This window comes from Henckelia pumila, chromosome 2 (assembly GCF_033568475.1).
Source record: "Henckelia pumila isolate YLH828 chromosome 2, ASM3356847v2, whole genome shotgun sequence".
Lineage (NCBI taxonomy): Eukaryota > Viridiplantae > Streptophyta > Magnoliopsida > Lamiales > Gesneriaceae > Henckelia > Henckelia pumila.
Window position 1 is genome coordinate 178,251,609 of NC_133121.1, and position 20,328 is coordinate 178,271,936.

Consider the following 20,328-nt stretch of genomic DNA (forward strand, 5'->3'; position numbering starts at 1 on the left):
TGAGTGGGCTTCAGGCTTCCGCGGAGGTGATGCAGAACCAGTTGGTAATCGCCCATACGGAGGCAGATATGCATCATTCTTCAGCTCTGGATGCTGCCCAGGCTTTGGAGGAGCGCTTTGGCACCGAAGTTGAATGGCGGAATTCTTTCCTTTCCTCCAAGGAGTTCGAGCAGACGGTGATGGATAAGTCCTTCGACTTCTTCACCCAAGGCTTTGACCTCTGTTCTGCTCAGTACGAGGCAGCTGGCCTGATGCGGGAAGGAGTTCCAGATCTTAATTTGGCCATTGCTTCTTTACCCTCCGGTCCTGAAAATGAAGGAGAAGGGCCCCAGGAAAGGGTAGACGCCAGCGAAGAGCAGAAATCTCAAGAGGAGACCGACCCCTCGGGTTCTTAGATTTAGACTATTTATTGGAGCTTTTAGGCTTGGGCTCCTAACTTTTACACATGTATATTTTGTTTGTTCAGGAAAAAACTTTGCTCTTGATTCGCCTCTTTATTCGAATGATTTTTTATGTATGCTTGGATAAATCCTTTGTTTTGATATACCACGAGGGTGGCCTACTCTCTCGGGAATTTTCGATGCCCGAGCGCCAGGAATCCTGGGCTTTTTTGGTGTCAGGGTGGCAGATCACCTGGACTTACATGGCTCGTGAATTACCACGGGCCTTTGAGTACCAGGGTGGCGGATCACCTGGGTTTACATGGCTCGTGAATTACCACGGGCCTTTGAATACCAGTGTGGTAGATCACCTGGGTTTACATGGCTCGTGAATTACCACGGGCCTTTGAATACCAGGGTGGTGGATCACCTGGGTTTACATGGCTCGTGAATTACCACGGGCCTTTGAGTATTTTTGTGATTTACAATAGATCAAAACATACCTTTTATTTATACACACGGCAGAAACATAATTTACAGGCGTATATGTATTTTTAAGGATAATAAGACTTAAGATGCAGAGTATTCCAGGGCCTCTGTAGGACTTTGCCCCGGCTATCCTCCAAATACCAAGCGCTCCTTCCTATCCTCCGAATTACTTTGTAAGGTCCTTCCTACTTTGCTTCTAGCTTCTTTACCCCTCCTACCGGGTTAACTTTCTTCAGTACCAAATCTCCTATCTGGAATTCCCTGGTTTTGACCTTTTGATTGAACGCCTTGACTATCCTGCTCCGATAGGCTTCCATTTGAATAGCGGCCCGTTCTCTTTTTTCTTCAATCAGGTCTAATTCTTGCATCCTGTCCATGGTTTCTCCCTCTTGATGAGCTCTCACCCAGGGGGAGGTTTGTCCTATTTCCACTGGGATCACAGCCTCGGACCCATACACCAAGCTGAAAGGTGTTTCTCCTGTGGCCGTCCTGGGGGTAGTGCGGTAAGACCATAGCACACCGGGAACCTCCTCCACCCAACTTTTACCAGCATCAAAAAGTCGGGTTTGTAAAGTTTGGATGATAGTCCTGTTAGTTACTTCCGTTTGTCCGTTGCTTTGGGGGTACGCCACGGAAGTGAATACCTGTTTTACCATCATCTCTGTGCACCAATCTTTTATTTTATTTCCCTGGAACTGCCTCCCATTGTCCGAGACAAGTTTTCGAGGCAAACCAAATCGGCAGACAATGTTCTTCCAAATAAATCCCAACACCGCCTCTTCAGTGATTCTTGCTAATGGCTCAGCCTCCACCCATTTAGAGAAATAATCCACTGCCACCAACAAGAACTTTTTTTGTCCAGGGCCCATAGGAAATGGTCCCACGATATCCATGCCCCACTGATCAAAAGGGCAGGATGCCCACATCGGTTGTAACTCCGCCGCTGGCTTATGAGAAAAGTTTCCAAACCTTTGGCATCCTTCACACGTCTTGACTACCTGCCGGGCATCCTGCTGCAGGGTGGGCCACCAATATCCCGCCAATAGGGTACGCCGGACCAAACTCAGAGCCCCTCCATGATCTCCGCAACAGTCTTCGTGTATTTCCTGAAGTACATACCTCACTTCTCCTTGGGCTAGGCACCTTAGCAAGGGACCCTGAAAAGATCGCCGGTATAACTTTTCATTAATCAGGGTGAATCGAGCTACCTGCCTCCTGAGCTTCCGGGCATGTGCCTCCTCCCCAGGAAGGATTCTTGTCTGCAAGTACTCTACAAGGGGAGCCATCCAGGATCTTTCCGAGGCCTCTTCTTCCCTTTCTTCAATGGCCATCACCGACCCGGACTATTGTATCACCTCCCGGCTATCAATACCAGTGAGGGATGATGCCACCCTGGCTAGGGCGTCTGCCTCCACATTATGCTCCCTGGGAATTTGCTCAATGCTCCAACTAGAAAATTCTTCTCCCTGCTGTTTGATAAGTCCCACATACTCCTGCAATCTCTTCTCCCTGATGCTAAAAGTTCCCTGGACTTGCTGTACTACCAGCTGAGAATCCGAATATACAATCACATGTCTGGCTCCCGCCTCCCGAGCCAATTTCAAGCCCGAGATTATTGCTTCATACTCCGCTTCATTGTTTGACTTGAAAGATGATAATCTTATCGCCACTTTAGTTTTTTCCTGAGTGGGAGAAATGAGGAATACCCCCACTCCGCTTCCTTCCAAACTGCTGGCCCCATCCACAAAGATTCTCCACACTTCCTCCTGTCCAAATGTGATGACCTCGGTCAGAAAGTCAGACAAAGCATATGCCTTAATAGCTGCCCGAGGCCTGTACTCTATATCGTATTCTCCCAATTCTACTGCCCACTTGACCAATCGACCTGAAGCATCTGGTTGAGTCATCACCCGACCCAAGGGGCTATTGGTCAGGATGGTGACCGGATGCGATAGGAAGTAAGGTCGGAGCTTCCGGGCAGTCAAAATAAGGGTCAGGGCCATCTTTTCCATTTCACTATATCGGATCTCGGGCCCCTTCAGAGCATGACTTACATAATAAACTGGCTTTTGATCTCCTCCCTCTTCTTTTATTAACACCGTGCTCACAGCAGACTCTGTCGTGGAGATATAAACCCACAATCTCTCCCCTGGTTCGGGCTTAACCAGGATGGGCAGATTTGCCAGATGCTCCTTTAATTCCTGGAAAGCCCGTTCACAATCCTCACTCCATCCAAATCTCTGGGCCTTCCTCAACACCTGAAAGAAGGGATGACTCCGGTGGGCAGACCGAGCGACGAAACGAGACAGGGCAGTGACTCTTCTAGTCAACCGCTGCACTTACCTAATGGAGGAGAGTGATGGCATCTCCCTCAGGATTTTTACTTTCTTCGGGTTTACCTCTATTCCTCTCTCGGTCACTACGAATCCCAAGAATTTCCCGCTTTTCACTCCAAACACACACTTGGCCGGGTTAAGCTTCAACCCGTACCTTCGCAAGGTACCAAAGGTTTCTTCCAAGTCAGGAATAAAATGGTTCCTGGTCCTGGATTTCACCAGGATATCATCCACATACACCTCGACATTTCGTCCCAATTGATTTTTGAAAACTCTGTCCATCATCCTTTGATAGGTGGCTCCTGCATTCTTTAACCCAAAAGGCATAACCACATAACAAAACGTTCCTCCTGACATAACAAAATTTACCTTATCCTGATCTTCCCTAGCCAGGGGAATTTGATGGTATCCCTGGTAAGCATCCATAAAGCAAAGCAGCTCATAACCAGAGGTAGAATCTACTAACTGGTCAATCCGGGGGAGGGGATAGCAGTCCTTGGGGCAGGCTTTGTTTAAGTCTCGGAAATCTATGCACATCCTCCATTTCCCTGTACTTTTGGGTACCAGCACTACATTAGATAACCAAGTAGGAAACTGTACCTCTTTAACATGCCCCGCTTCTAGAAGTTCCCGGACTTGCTCAGCAATGACCTTGTCTTTTTCTGCCCCGAAGTGTCTCTTCTTTTGTCTGACGGGCCGGGATCCTGAGAGGATATTTAGCCTATGTTCTGCCAAATGGGCCGGGACTCCAGTTTGCTCCTTGGGACACCAGGCAAACACATCCGCGTTCTGGGTCAGGCAGATCTTTAATTGCTCAACCAAAGTAGGCTCCATCCCCCGAGCCACCCGGGTGATCTTCCCTGGCTGTCCAGGCACTACCTCCACCTCCTCATTTTCTTCTTTTACTTCTCCTACCGTGCACACCTCTTCTTGTCTGGAACCATCTCTCCTCTCCGTCCCTCGTGCCCTCTTGTTATCCACCCGGATGGTGTCCGCATAACACCGTCGGGATGAGTGTTGATCTCCCTTTACTTTGCCTACTCGATCCCCCACTGGGAATTTGATCTTTTGGTGGTAAGCGGAAGCGACAGCCCTAAAGGCATTTAAGGCCGGCCTTCCCAGGATAATATTGTAGGAAGATGGGGCCTCCACCACGGTGAAGAGGGCCATGACAGTCTTTTTTATATCGCCCGATCCTAACGTAATAGGCAGCCGCACTTCTCCTTTAGGCCGAATGGTATGTCCTGCAAACCCATACAGGGATGTTTTTACAGGGTTAACCTCACATTCCCGCAAGTCCATTTGCTCGAATGCATCCTGGAAAATGACATTCACAGAACTCCCCAAATCCACAAACACCCTTCTTATGTCATAGTTAGCCACCTGCGCTCGGATGAGTAAAGCATCGTTGTGGGTAAACACACTTCCTCCAAATCCTCGGGCCCAAAGGTAACGACGGGGCAGGGATCTGGTCTCCGGGCCTCGATTCCCAGGACCTCTCTTTTGCTCCAAGATTTCCGAGCCCTATTAGAGTCCCCATCAGTGGATCCTCCCGAAATCATGTTGATCACCCCTTTGGAAGGTCCCTCTCGGGGTCCTTTGTCAGGCCCCCGTGACGCTACCTCCCGGGCTTTCGAGGGGTCAGGCCTATTGTCTCGTGAGATGTCAAACCGGGGTACCCAGGGGCGTCCCCTCTGCTTTTTCTCCACATGCTTTGTTTCCTCAGGCATAGGCTGTCCTGGTTCCACGACGAGCCTCCGACACTCGCTAGTGTCGTGTGTGTTAACCCGGTGTATCGAACAGTATTTTCCCGGCCTTTTCAAAGGCAACGGCTGGACATTCTCCTCACACAAGTGTATTTCCCGATCCCGGGCTACCCTGTGAGGAGCAAAAGCAGCAAGCCTCCCCGGTTGATCCTGCCTTCTTCTTCCTTGACTACCCTGGTTTCCTCTTTCCTTTTGCTCTTCCCTCCTATCCTTCTCCCTCTTTTGTCGCTGGGCCTCCTCCATATTGATATATTTCTCGGCTCGAGCCAAGAGGTCCTCGAAGTACCGGGGGGCCCTCTTGACCAGAGACCGGAAGAATTCTCCTTCTCTGAGTCCTTGCGTGAAAGCAGTGATTTTGGTTTCAGGTGCACATACAGGTACTTCCAAGGCCACTCTATTGAACTTTTTAATATAAGCTCTTAGAGACTCCTCGTTCAGCTGCTTTATCTCGAAGAGGCTGAGGGTGGTTTTCTTGTATCGCTTGCTGCTGCTGAAGTGTTGCAAAAAGACCTCCCGGAATTCTTTGAAAGTCTTGATGCTTCCTTCCTCCAGATTTTCGAACCATCTCTGGGCGGAGTCCACCAAGGTAGTTAGAAATACCTTGCACTTGATTTGATCCCCATAACAATGCAACATTGCCACATTCTCAAACCAGGTTACATGCTCCTTGGGATCAGCGCTGCCATCATACTCTTTGATTTTGGCGGATTTGAAATAGACTGGCAATGGCTCCCCAATGATTTCCAGAGAGAAGGGACAGCCCAAACTTTTTATCCGCGCGGATTCCCGCGGGTCACTATTCTCCAGTTTTTGTATTTTTTGCTTCAACATTTCCAGCTCCCCTGCCATGGTGACATTTGCCGATCCCGCATGTAAATTTCCCTCATCCTCTACGTGTATGCCTTTACTCTTCTCTTTCTCGGGCCTCGATTCTGGCTCTCATTCCCCTTCTACTTATTTTTCTTTATCCTTCCTTTGGCCCTCCTTTTCTCCTTGTTGTATCGCCATGATTCTTTGTAGAGCTGCGTCCACCATAGCGTCCACTTGCTCCTCGATTGCGGCCACTGCTCGACGAGAGCTTTCAGGATCATCGATGATGGTCATATCTACGCCTTAGACTCAAGTTTCCCACAGACTGCGCCAATGATGTAATTATATCACATACCCGGGATGACGATACCCCGGGTGGATTGGACCCGAAAAGATGGTATTAGCCTCTCGGGACAGCGGAGCAGGTCCTAGCCCGACTATCTTTAGGAAGTGTGATGATATCACATACCCGGAATGACGATACCCCGGGTGGATTGGACCCGGAAAGATGATATTAGCCTCTCGGGACAGCGAAGCAGGTCCTAGCCCGACTATCTTTAGGAAGTATGATGATATCACATACCCGGGATGATGATACCCCGGATGGATTGGACCCGGAAAGATGGTGTAACTACGACATGTTAAAGAACCCGGGACTGGGAGGCAGTAACCTGGGATCTGCAAGAAAGGCTTAACCTGGTAGGTCTTAGCATCCGGACCGATATAGGAGATCGAAAGGGGCCTGGGAGCTAGAACCTCCCGGAGTAAGCCTTCGGAAATTAGGAAAGGAAAGGAACACCAGTGGGGCCCCGGCCTTTCTATTTTTAGGGCCAGGAAACGGCCACGTTTATTTGAAGTATGTCAGGGTCAAATCACAAATCCAATCATTACTAAACACGAGCCAAAGGAATGGGCTCTGTCCGGAAATTATGGGGGTCTAAATCACACGTGATAACCATCTTATCACCCTAAAAGTTATCAGTAAGGTCATACCCAGTAATCATTGAGGTCCCGGGTGGGCGAGTATAAAAGCCCATTCTGGGGGGCAAAGAAAAAGAGAGAAAAAACTCTAAAAAAACGGACAAGATATTCGTATATTTTGTATCTTCACTTACCTTTTCCGCTCGGGAATTTACCCATCCCCGGATAGTCATTTTGTGATAATCACATCATTATTCAAATATTTTTTTTATATAAAATAAATAAAACTGGTGGGTTGCATAATTTTGATTTACCAAGATTATGTTAAAGTGTTTGGGATAAAATGTAAATTTACATATATTAAATATTAAGATTAAAATAATAAGATATTTTATTATTTTAGAATAATTTTTGGAAAACATATCATGATTAAGAGCATAGTTACGGTGATATAAAGATATATATTGTTGAACTCTAGTTATTTCATATAAAATCACACTTATAAAATTTATAAAATCAACTTACTGTTAATTATTTTATTTTATTTTTGTTTAGAAGAATGTTTCTTATACAAATATATTAACAGTTCAAATTTTATAAGATATTGTGATTAAATTAAGTTTTATTTTTAAAATTACTACAATAAAAATGAACAAAAAGTATGAAATAAATTATGAAAAACATAAGAATGAAATATTATTGTTATCGAAAATTAGAAATATAACCTAATAATGAACGGTTGTTTTAAACAATAATAAGTATAACCTAATAATGAACGGTTGTTTTAAAAATTTGTTTTTATTCTGTGTTTAAATATTGACATATATATAAGTATAAGAGTCAATTATGAATAAATCCCCAAACCCAAACCTTTCTTTCTCCCAACTCCCTCCCTTAAAGATTCTTTCTTTGCACTCCCTAAGGACCACAAAACTTGATTATTTTAATATTTAATTCTTGTACTCAATATGGGTTGTTTTGTACTTAGATCTGAAGGTTTTATACTTATATCTAAAGATCTATGTGCTTATATCTCATGTTTTAATGCTTATTTTGGTACAAAGAATTATGTGCAAAAAATGGTATCAGAGTTTAGGTTAAATATTCAGACTTAATATTATTCGTTAACTCATGCTTTTATTTGTTGAGGAGAAGTTTTTTTTACAAAAGATGACTTCAAACGAAGGTTTGAATCAAGAGGATTTTATTTATATGAAATCCTATAAACAAGTTAATCTGTTCACAATAGATTACTTACGACAGAAAGATGATTTTTAACTCTCAATTTTTAGAAATTACCCCAGATTCCTCTAAACTCTCCGGAGATCTTAGAGAAATTCAAAAGACGGTACAATATTACAGCAATCAGCTGTATGAAATACCTCGGCAGATTGAAGGAATCCTTAAGAAACAAGAAGAAATTCTTGTAACCCTAAAGGATCTTCAAACTAAAATCACAAATCTAGAACAAACTTCAGGTTCTAGAAAAGGAAATACAGGAGGAAGGTTACCACTCCGTTTGGTACCGAACCGTTGTTACATCAGAAAGGTAAAACCAAAATGGTTCAAAAACCTTTAACTGATGATGAAAGGATGATTAATCTTATAAAAGCAGTATCAGAGAAAAACACTATCTGATGACTACTTTAGAGAGATTAAATCTCGAGGATCTACAAGATCTCGCGAATTCTTTTGCGAATCTCAAAGTAGTAGATCTAAAAATGAAATCCCCTGAGGGTGAACAACCCATAGGGAATCCCCCAAGATATGCGGTTAAAACAGAAGAACCACATAGTGAGTTTCAGGTTGGAGAAAATTCACATCCAGCAGGAACCAGATCAAGAAGGAGTAAAATCCCACTCCATCAAACTCTTTACGGAAAAACTGTTTTAAATCCAATACATCCTTACGGGGTTATGTTAAACCTTGATGTTTTGGACTTCAAAAACAGAGAAGATCTTATAGATGATTGGACGTCAGCTATGAGAATTGCAGCCGGGACATTAGATCTCAATAAAGAAGGATTCATTAAACTTCTAGAAATAAGTCTAATGGGATCTGTCAAGATTGCTTGGGAGATGATTATGCCAGATACGAAGGAATCAATCTTAGCAGGAGAATCCCTCAGCGAAATTGGAGAAAGAATGGCCACCCTATTTAAAGCACAATTCATAGGGGTAGACTATTTCAACAATCAAGATACAGAGAAAAAGAGAAGATATACTCAAGCTCTGTATAGCCTCGAGTTACATGATATCTGTTTAGTTGATGAATACATTATGTTATTCACTAAATACAGATGGAATTCAGGAGTCGAAGAAAATGTAGCTATTCAGCTATTTTTCGCAAAAATGCCAAGTCCCTGGAGAGAAATGCTGATTAAAGAATACGTTCCAGGTCATCTTGACACTTTGGCAAGACGCGCGTCCTTTTTGAAAGGAAAATTGGCAGAATGGTGCCATATGGCAGCATTACAGAAGAACTACAAGAAAATAAGAGGTATAAATAAACGTACACCTTTATGTTGTAAAGATAATGATCTTCCAACGATCATTGGAAACAGATCACAGGGATTTAAAAGAAAGAAATTCAGAAGTAATCCCTACAATAAAAAAATGAGAAGTTCTTGGAAACCAAGAACATTTTGGTCCAAACAAAAGGCCAGATCTTATAGGACAGGAAGAAGAAGTGGACCTACAAGAACATCCCCAGTAACAAGCTCATCACAAAGCAGGGGAAGAACACCATCAAGAAGAACTTTCAGAAGAACTCATATAAGAGCAAGTGAAAGTTTCAAGGATTGCAACTGCTGGACATGTGGAGCAAGAGGACATATATCTACAAATTGTCCAGAAAACGAGAAAAAAGGAGTTAAACTATTTGAAGCAACACCAGATATGGATGATGCGGTCTTCTTTCAAGATCTAGTCCAAGTATATCAATTTGAGGATATCCCCTCAGATGAAAGCATATACGAAGAAGAGATATTGTTTAGTCAAGAAGATTCTGAGGATGGATCAGAATCAGAATCAGAATAAAGAAGAAGTGTTTCGGCATGAAACACATGAAAGTTTGGCTGGATTCTTTAGCCAAACCATGATATCTCATAATATGGTCCAAAGGATTATGAGAGAAAATCCAACGTTACAAAAGTACCAGGGATTTTCGGCAGGACAAGTAGAAAGAGTCTTAGGCAACCTAGGGCTTAGACAAAGAAGACATAATTTGACTTACAAAGTATCCAGAAGGGAAATGGCAATCCCCATGGAGTTAACAAGTAATCAAATAGAGATGCAGTTAATTCCTTTTGAAGAAATAAGAGAGGAATTGCAAAAGTTGAAAGGTGAGGTAGCAAGGACGATGTCTTGGATTCATATTGGAGCAATCCAAATAATGATCAAGGCAACTTTTAAAGAAGAAATAGATTCACCCATAGATATCGTAGTATGCGATAAAAGAATGGGGAATATTCAAGATGCTGTCCTGGGTACTATCTCAGGAAATCTTTGTGCGGAAAAATTGTAGGAGTTATCTATCCAAGAATAGCCTACAATTTAGCTGACAGGGACTTTAGTCGAGCCTTGATGTTGCATCAAAACTTCAAGGAAAAGAGACTAATGAAGGAAGGTAATAGATCATATTCTATTACATATCAAATTTCATATGCTCTTTCTAATACTCATCATTCTGAATTATTTATTAGAAATGAGTTCATTGAAATTCCAGAGATCTTTGGGAAAGTTGCTCATGCAATATACCCAGAAATAATCGAGTTTCCTTTAATTCAGGAAACAGACATTCAAATTCAAGACAGACCGGTTCTATACAGAGACCTTAAAATAGAACCTCGAAGGTTATCTTTTCAAGGAAACCGAATGACAAGTAGGAGATGGGACAAATCTCCTATTCAAGAAATTCCACCAGAAGAAAAAGAGTTTTCTATAATAGGAAAACTTAGATCTCCAGAATGATGGAAAGTAGTAAAAATAGTATTTGATATTACAAGTCATCGGAACCAGTTTCCTTGTAACTCGATTTACTATTTGGAACAACATGAAAAAGGAACTTACCAAGGATTGATAAATATTGGAGAATTGGAAGTTCAAATATGTGGAATTCCAGGAAAAGAAGTGGATCAGCTCATTCTTTTCCTAGAGTTTCTGGAAGACCATAAACCATGGAAACGCCTTGAAAAAGGAATAGAGTTCATGGCAGAAGAAAAGACTTGGAGGATTCAATAAGAATTCTACGAGAAGAAAAACCAAGATAATTGGAGAAGGGACAATCCCTTAATCAGATTCAAGAACTCTGTTTACAAACAGAGGAAGAAGCAGCTGTTGAAATTAGTAAGTCATGAACATGATTTACTAGATCGCATTGAAGAGGTAGAAAGGAGTAACCATACTCAACCTTCTGAAGCCTTAGGAAGACTAAAGGTGAATAGTCTTAATCGGATTACTGAGTTACAACACAGTCTGTTAAAAATGGCAGGGCCATTTAGTAATCCCTTTAAAAAATGACAACAAGTCCTTTCTCCATATACATTCCGATAGGGATGTTGTATGAACAATATAAGGCTGAATACTTTGCAGCTTATATTGATTCGGGAGCAGGAATTTGTACAGCAAAAAGAGGAGTCTTCCCTGAAAAATGTGAAGAAGATTTGCCAAAAATTGCTGGACGAGATTTCTCTCGAAGAATTTTAATTCTTTGCAAAGGAATAAAACAAGCAGAGATCCTTATAGGAGGAGCAGGTCAGACACCTTGGTACAAGGTAAAGACACCACCAATCTATTTCCATGATACAGGAGCTGATATCCTATTAGGAAATAACTTCTTACAAATGTTTAAGAAGTACACACAAGACAATGAGTCAAGAAGACTTATGTTCACTACAATTTGTGATCATAAAATTATCGTTCAAAGACTCAAAGTTGCTTTTTATCGACAATTGCCGATAACATTTCGCAGCCAGCGTGGTGATAAGGGACAACTTTTTCACCCAAAAATGAAAGATCCAAGAAGGTTTGGAGAAACCATGTTGAAAATAACAACAGAACAAGAACTCCAAACAGAGGATATGGAGCTTCTCAAGGTAACTCTAAATCATAGAGATATAGAGTTAGAAAATAAGGTATCACTTGAAGATGTCAAAAAGAGGCTCAAAGAAAGTTATAATGAGCATCCTTTGGCATGGTGGGATAGAAATCAACTCAAAGCCAATCTTACTCTAAAGGAAGGCAAAGAGTATGAATTCGTCAGATATAAGCCTATCCCGATGAACATAACAGATCAAAGGGATATGAGAATGATTATCAAGGAACATTTGGACCTTGGTCTAATCAAAGAAGGAGTTTCACCATATAGTAGCCCAGGTTTTCTGGTCAGAAATCATGGTGAAATAAAAAGAGGAAAACTCAGGTTAGTTATTAACTACCAAGGTATTAATAAAATCCTGGAGTTTGACGGGTACTTCATACCTAGTAGAGAACATCTAATTAGCTGTGTACGAAATGCTAGAGTGTTCTCAAAATTTGATTGTAAGTCTGGATTCTACCAAATAAAAATGGAAGAAGGCAGTAAGAAATTCACAGCCTTCTCTACTCCACAAGGACACTATATTTGGGAAGTTATGCCTATGGGATTGGCTAATGCACCCCAGATATTTCAAATAAAGATGGATAACCTTTTTAAAGATTATTTCAACTTTATGTTTGTTTATATTGATGATATTCTTATAGCATCAAAAAATATAGACGAACACGTTAAACACTTAGAGATTTTCTCAAAAATTTGTAAACAAGAAGGACTGGTGTTATCTGAAAAGAAAGCAGTCATAGCAACAAGGAAAATTGAATTCCTCGGTATTGAGATTGATGAAACTGGAATAATTCTACAACCCCATATTGTGGAAAAGGTAAAGAATTTTCCAGATAAACTCAAAGATGTAAAACAACTCCAGAGTTTTCTTGGAGTAGTTAATTTTGCAGGGATGTTCATTAACAATCTAGCAATGTACAGAAAGGTGTTCAGTCCTTTGTTAAAAAAGGATGCTAGGTTTATATGGACCGATGACCATACTAAAGGGGTAAACCAATTAAAAGAGATATGTAAGAATCTCCCAAAAATTGCTATACCCGTAGATGAAGATGATCTGGTATTATGTACGGATGCCAGCGACGATTGGTGGGCGGCAGTCCTTACCAAAATCACTCCAGATGGGGAAATACCATGCAGATACTGTAGCGGCCTTTTTTCAGAATCTGAGGCCATTAGATGACATATCAACGAGAAGGAAAGCATTATGTCAAAAAGGGCTTTTGAAAAATGACCATTATTTTTACTTGCTAAAAAATTCACTCTGAAGGTTGATAACACCCAGGTAAAAGCTTTCCTAAAGAATAAGATTGAATCTAAACCTGAGAAAGCTAGGTTATTAAGATGGAAAGCATTATGTCAAAATTATATTTTTGATATTGTTATTATTAAATCTCATGAAAATATTCTTGCAGATTTTTTAACAAGAGATGGAAGGCAGTGACGTGGATTCCATCCTGAAAATGCAGAGGCATCTCAGGGAACACCTTGGGTTGCTTCAAAACGAGTTCAACCAGTTAGCCATTAATGCTGAAATGGCCGGCAGGTTACAACAAGCTGATCGGATCAAAGTATCTAATCGAATTACAGGATATATGCAAGCTCAAACACAACTATGGGCTGCTATTCAAGGGCCAATTGTGAATGCTATAGAGAAACCATTGGTTTCTCATAAACAAGATATACTAAAACCATTGGTTTTACAAGAACAAGAAATACAACCACCGGTTGTGAAACAAGATTTTGAGGAACCTAAAACTCAAGAAACAAGAGCTAATCTATCATCAGCCTTTGATGATCTGGATGAAGCAACAATTGATGAGGATAACTCATCAAGTCAACCCTCCGCCTCTGGGGTAAAAGAGGAAGAGATCAATCTTAGGTCCAATACTGACAAGGACAAATCTAAGATTGATACTAATCCATCTATTATTTCTCCATTCCAGGTTTATCAACAGAAGTGGGAGAAATTGAATACAAGGAATGAAATCAACCCGAATACTTGCAGGGTTGATGTTGCAGGAATATATCCAAGGGTTTGGCTAAAAAACAATGTCAATCCTAAAGATGTAAAACTCTGGTATGAATTTGGGGCTTTGGCCTCAGTTTATACAACGAAGCTTTCTAGAGATATCACAATTACCAAAATGGATTCAGGAAGCAGTCCAAGAAACATGGGCAAATAATGATCATTTGTCCAGAGGAGATGTGCTTGAGTTATATTTTTTCAGTGCAGCTCCAGAACCAACAGTGAAAGGATCACACGAACCCTTTCATTTTATCAAGCTGAGGAGACCTGATATAAACAGTCATAAATTTATCAAGGATCCTAAAACTAAAGAAATACCCTTGGTGTCCACTTTCGGGGAAAATGAGATCTCAACCAGAAGGGCATGGGGTATTTGGGTCTGTCTTACTGAGATGGACAAAGTCAAGTTTACATTCAAATTTTATCAGAATTCTGTGAACGGATCGTTCCTGTTGAACACAATGACAGGAAAAACTACAGCATTTGCGGAAGAACTCTTCGAAAAGAAGAGAAATCTTTTGTGGAACAACAAGCTGCCGGGGAGTAAAGAAACTCGCCGAAAATTTTGTAACATGGCTCATATTGGACGATGGTCAGAGAATATCTGCCCAAAATGCCCAAATCAGAAGGAGCCAGAATTTGGAAAAACCTTTAGACCCCGAACGGATCGAAAGGATTTTTCCGAGACAAGCAAAGGTGGACAAGGACCACCAAAAATGCGTTTTCACAGGGGTCTACTTTAAAAGCAAAAGATGCCCCGACAACAATAAAGCAGGCATGTGAGGAGAATAAAGCCAAAAGAAAGTAGCAGGCATGTGATTCTTCCACTAGTAAAAGATGCCATCAATAATGACATAAAAAATTCAAGACAGCTGCCTCCTCCACCAGTAAAAGATGCCATCAATAATGGCATAAATAAATACAAGACATCTGTAAGATTCCCTGAAGTTTCTCGGTGAAACGAGTGGAACTACAGCTATAAATACATGCATTTGAGGAAGCTGAAGACATCGAGCATTTCCTTCAGTTTTCTTACGAATAAAATTGTTGTAATATTTCTCTTTTTATTATAATAAGTTTGCGTTTATGTATTTCAAGAACGAGGCTACTATGAGTAGCTAAACAAGTTGTTTTCTCCTCTTCAAAGGAGTTGATTTATGTAATAATATTATGTCTGAATAAATTTTCTAAAGTCTCTTGTTCTTTCATGTTCATGTTTTATAATTAAATTTATATACCATACGCCTTAAGGTAGAAAACGAATTAAGGCTGTGCTGGGTGTCGTTGAAGGAGCTTGTGCAGAAACCATCTGTTGCGACTGCGTGGTTGGAGTGTGAGGAGCACTTCGTAAAACTCGGCAGGTATGACCCGACAACATTATGGTCAAAGAGGTATTTAAATTTGATTCACTTTACGGAAGCATGTTGGACCCTAATCTAAAGTATATAGGCTGAAAACCTTGCGCAACCAATAGTTCTTCACGACATGAACTGGTTCGATAGGTAAAACAATGCCAAAGTACAAAAGATTAGTTAAATACTTCTTTAATCAAAATTGGGGACCACTAGGGAGTGCAAACTAAAAAATTTGAATGTAGGAAGTTAGGAGAAATTTATGTTTAGGTTTAGGAATTTTAAAATAATTATAATATATTGAGTTGATAAAGTTAAGAATGCTTATTTTAGGAATTAATGAGTCTATTAAAGAATTTACTAAAATTGATTAAAGGATAATGTAGTGAACTTGTACTAAAATAATAATAAATAGAGTGTGGTTAACAAAAAAATGGTGTAAATAATACTCCTCATTTTTATTTTTATTTTTTTTTTAGGCAAGACTTGTAAACTTTATTAATTATAATCATCCATTACAAGTCTAACCAACCACGAGAAAAACTCATCATTCATCCAAACAAAAGATGAATGAGATGGAGAAGAAAAAACAGCAATACTATGAGCTACAGAATTCGCCCAACGGAGAACATGAACAATATCAGTGGTCGTAAATTCCTGCATCCTCTTTTGGATCTCTGTAGCACACACACTCGGATAGCCCAAATCTTCTTGATCAACCGTGTCTGCTTGCACTGCTAACAAAAAGCCACCTGAATATTTCTGAAATTCCTTTCATATACAAGTTTAACCCCTTTCAATATAGCTACAAGTTCCCCATGAACCACCGAGATAGGTTGATTAATCTGCTTACCAAACATCAACATGAGTCTCCCTTGCTGATCACACACTACTCCACCCACACTAAATCGATTAAGGTTCTCATTCAAACTAGCATCAACATTCAACTTGAGCATGTTCTGGGTCGGCGGTATCCAATGAGTTTCTTGATGTGTACTCCCATCCACATTAGGAATTTCAATTCTTGCTCGTGAGTTTCGGAAGTCTGACAGTAGAGCTGAACTCTAGGAAATGTTTTTTGGAATTTGTTTTTTGCTGCCTCCATGTATGAAATTAGAGGTGTCAAAATGAGCTAGGCCGGTCGGGTTGGCTCGCCCCGTCATACAAATAGGTGTGTTGGGGTTGGTAATTTCTCAATCTGCCTAAAAGTGGGCCGCCCCGCCCCGCCTAATGATGGGTTGTGGTAGGTTGTGGATTGGCTTGCCAAAATCCATTAAATTACACATAATTCCACTGGGTTCTCCCATCTCACTGGCCCGTTTTGACACCTTTATATGCAGTTTTGTCTCTATTTCCATGCTTCCCAGCCATGCATAGTCATTTCCTCAAATTCAGATTTGGTCAGATTTGTATTCATCCATAAGCAAAACCCGAGGTCATCTTCACTTGACCCCTTTCAACAGCTGCGCATAGTTTCCATATCCCTTTCATGGACACGCATTGGAACAACGAGACAGGTTGTATCCAAAGGGAAGGCACAGAGGGCACAAGCATCGCTGATCGGAACATGGTGCCACAACAAATTATAATTCGACGGAATACAATCATGGGCCACACTCCACCAAAATATTTTCACTTTTGAAGGTAAAGAGAGGCTCCAAAAGAACGACCACCAGCTTTCATTCGGAGGGCTTGACTGATGTACTGGTGTATCAAAGAGACCCATTTGTAGTCGACAGCCATCTCGCACTATACCAATATCTCAAACAGTTAATATAAGGTACTCGGATGTGTATATGGTAACAATAGATATTTCACATTTTTATTTTATTTTTCAAACTTTCATTTATATTAATCGTGGTGGTACACACGATGCACGTATAAAAAATAAATAATACAATTTTGTCATGCTTATAAACATGATAGTAAAATTCAGGGACGGACTCAGGAATTTTGTTTAGCAGGTGCACAATTCATATAAAGGTAGATCTCTTGTAAGATTATATCACGAATATTTATTCGTGAGACGGATTGTTTCAATTCATATATATAATAAAACATAATAATGCTTTCGGCATAAAAATGTATGTCACATCGAATAGAATACTAGTATCATCAATTTAATCTGAGAGACGTTTTCACAAAAAATTTGTGTCATATAAAACCACAAAAGTATAATTCAGATTAACTAGAAGACGAGCAAAAATATGGTGAAAACATTATTATAAAGTCAAATGTCATTGTAGTAACCCAGTCTCATTTTACATGATTAAATTGATTAAGTATGGAATAAAGACTTAATTTGGATTTAATTGGAATAAATTATGATTTTTAGTTGAGAAGAGTTCGGAAGGTCCGAACCCAAGTTCGGAGGGTCCGAACACTACGGAAGCACAGTTCAGGGTTCGGAGGCTACGTTCGAGATCGAAACGTCCGAACGTGATTGGAGCTTCCGAACAGAGTTAAGACATGCGCATTATCAACGTGTCAAGGAGTTCGGTCACGCAGGAGATCGGAGCTTCCGAAGAGGAGTTCGGAGCTTTCGATCGTTGCATTTCTGCAACGTGGGTGACATGCGAGATCGAAGCTTCCGAAGAGGAGTTTGGAGCTTCCGATCTTAGTCTATAAATAAGGCATCAGAGGCTTACTTTTATCTTGTCAATTCACAACTTCTCCATCTTGTTTCTTGGTTAGTTTAGGGGTTTTCAGCCATTTTTGGCAAGAGGCGGGACCTTGGAGAGGTGTCCAGAAGTTGTAGTGGAGTTGTGCCCAAGTTCTGGGGCATTCGACATCAAATGGCTGATGAAGGACGAAGGTATACACTAGATCCTATAAATAGTTTGGGAGTATCTATTGCTTAGTTAAGGCTTTTAGATGTTGTTTAGTGATATAGTAATCTCGTGATTATAGGCTTGGACAATAGAGCTGGTGTAGCATGCCTAGTATTATTAAGGTACGAAAGTAATGTTCAAGATACTCTGACTGAGTATGGATGTATTATGTGTTGCATTATTTATATGGCATGATTTTATCTGCATACATTATGTCACGTAATTATGCTTTATGCATGATCATCTTGAGCTTGTATCCTTATAATAACCTGTAGTAGGGTTTCCATCCTATCCTGTTAGTGGATGGTTGGACACGTAGATTCGTGATCAGATCACCAATATCTACTGTCGGGTATGTGATCCACCTCTTGGTGCGAAGGCGCAGAGTGCTACATACCTAGGGCCCGAATCTGTTCTTGAACCAGAGATTCTTGACATCGAGTCTTGGTAACAGTACACTTGCATTCATACACATATAATATTGTGTACTCGTACTCTCATACTGAGCGTAGTTCGCTCATGTCCTTTATTTCTGTGTTTATTGGACACCATATTCGACGGGGCAAGTCTCAGGTTGGATAGAGCAGGAGATGCTGGGAGATCCTAGGTGTCGAGGTTGTTAGTGTGTGCAGTTTATCTTTGTAGTGTTGTTTTCTTTCTAAGGATGTTGATACTGAGAATCTTGTTATTCGATTTGGTTGTAATATTTAAGTTTACGAATTTCTTCTCTTGTAATTGTATAGCTTTATCAGTTACCACCGTTTAACTCTGATTATGCTTTTATTAAGATTATTGCATGCTTAATTATGATTAGTATGTGATCACGGTGCAGGTCACTACAGTCATTAACAACTAACCTTCACAATATTTTATGATTGATAATAATTCATGATATAATCATTTGATAAGTTACTAAATATATCATTTTCATTATATTAATACCAAAGAGTAATTCAATCATTAACCACTCATTTGATTGTGACGTCGAATTTTTATCACAATTTTTATACTGAAATTTTTTTCGCTGTAGTTGAAGTTATAACCGGTAAAATCAAAATCAATGCTAAAATCTTACTAATTAATTTATTAACTTAATAGTTAACATATTATATTGATTACACATAAAAAAATTTAGAGGTGCATAAAGCTTATTGATTTAATTTATTGATTAAATGATTAAACATATGATATTAACCACATAAAAAAATTGAGGAGGGGCTCGTGTCTCTTCTTAACCCTTAATAGGTTCGTCTCTGGTAAAATTCATTATACAATATTATCGTGAAAAATAACTTAGAAATATGGAAAAATGCTTACAGTATTTATGTGAAAAAAGAAGGAATTAAAAAAAGGAATTTTTTTTGGGAAAGTAATATGTCGACTTTGAATTCGTGAGAACGTGATTGAGAAAAAACTGTTTTTTTTTTTAATTTTTAAAAAATTTGAAATAAAAAAAATTACTTGGTGGTCAAATCATACACACGTTTGGAGAAAAAAAAAAAGAAAGAAAGAGAATAATTAAGAGAGATTATATTTGTAATTTGAAATTTGTCATATCACTATTATCATATCAAAAACAGTTGTTATCTCATTCTCAGCCTTAATAAGATAAAAAGAGATTCTCACATATAGAGGCGTCAAAGAATTTTAGACCCATCGGGTAGGCCTATCCTATCATACAAAATAGGTAGATTGGGTTGACATTTTTTCAACCCGCCTAAAAGAAGGGTCATCCCGCCTATTGGTGTGTTGCGGGTTGGCCTGTCAAAACTCGTCAATTTACACGTAAATCTATCGGGTTGGCCCGTCCCGTTACCTAAAATAGATAGGTTGAATTTGTATTTTTCTAACCCGCCTGATAAGTGGATCGGCCTGATGGGTTGCCACAGGTTGTGGACCAGCCTAGTGGTTGCCACAAGTTGTGGACCGATCCGTCTCAGTAGCCTATTTTAACACTACCTCTACTCACATACGCATAGTTATGTTCCTATTATCTTCCTACATACAATTATCTCGCAGAAACAAGCTTCATTTTATCTTCTTCCTTTTGAAAACAAATGTCATGTATCTTTTTTTTTTGTTTTTTTTAAAGAAATTCTTGTTTGTCACATATATTCGAGACACATGTAATGTGTATGTCTCGGCTGTTAGTATATAATTAAATAGAAAATTCTTGTTACATGGATCTTTTATTTGAGTCATTCATAAAAATATATTATATTTTATGTTAAAAATATTATTTTTTATTATAAATATGAATAAAGTTGACTCATTTCACAGATAAAAATTCGTGAAACTATATCACAATATACCTATT

General features: G+C 39.9%; 1 protein-coding gene across 1 annotated transcript; it reads right to left on the reverse strand.

Moving 5' to 3' along the window:
- Nucleotides 1-2,212: 2,212 nt before the first annotated feature.
- On the reverse strand, nucleotides 2,213-5,820 carry LOC140879049 (uncharacterized). The gene is made up of 3 exons (XM_073282682.1): nucleotides 4,630-5,820; nucleotides 3,269-4,522; nucleotides 2,213-3,127 (listed from the first exon to the last, which is right to left on the reverse strand). Exons 1-3 carry the CDS (start codon nucleotides 5,818-5,820, stop codon nucleotides 2,213-2,215), a joined length of 3,360 nt encoding a protein of 1,119 aa, XP_073138783.1.
- Nucleotides 5,821-20,328: the final 14,508 nt, after the last annotated feature.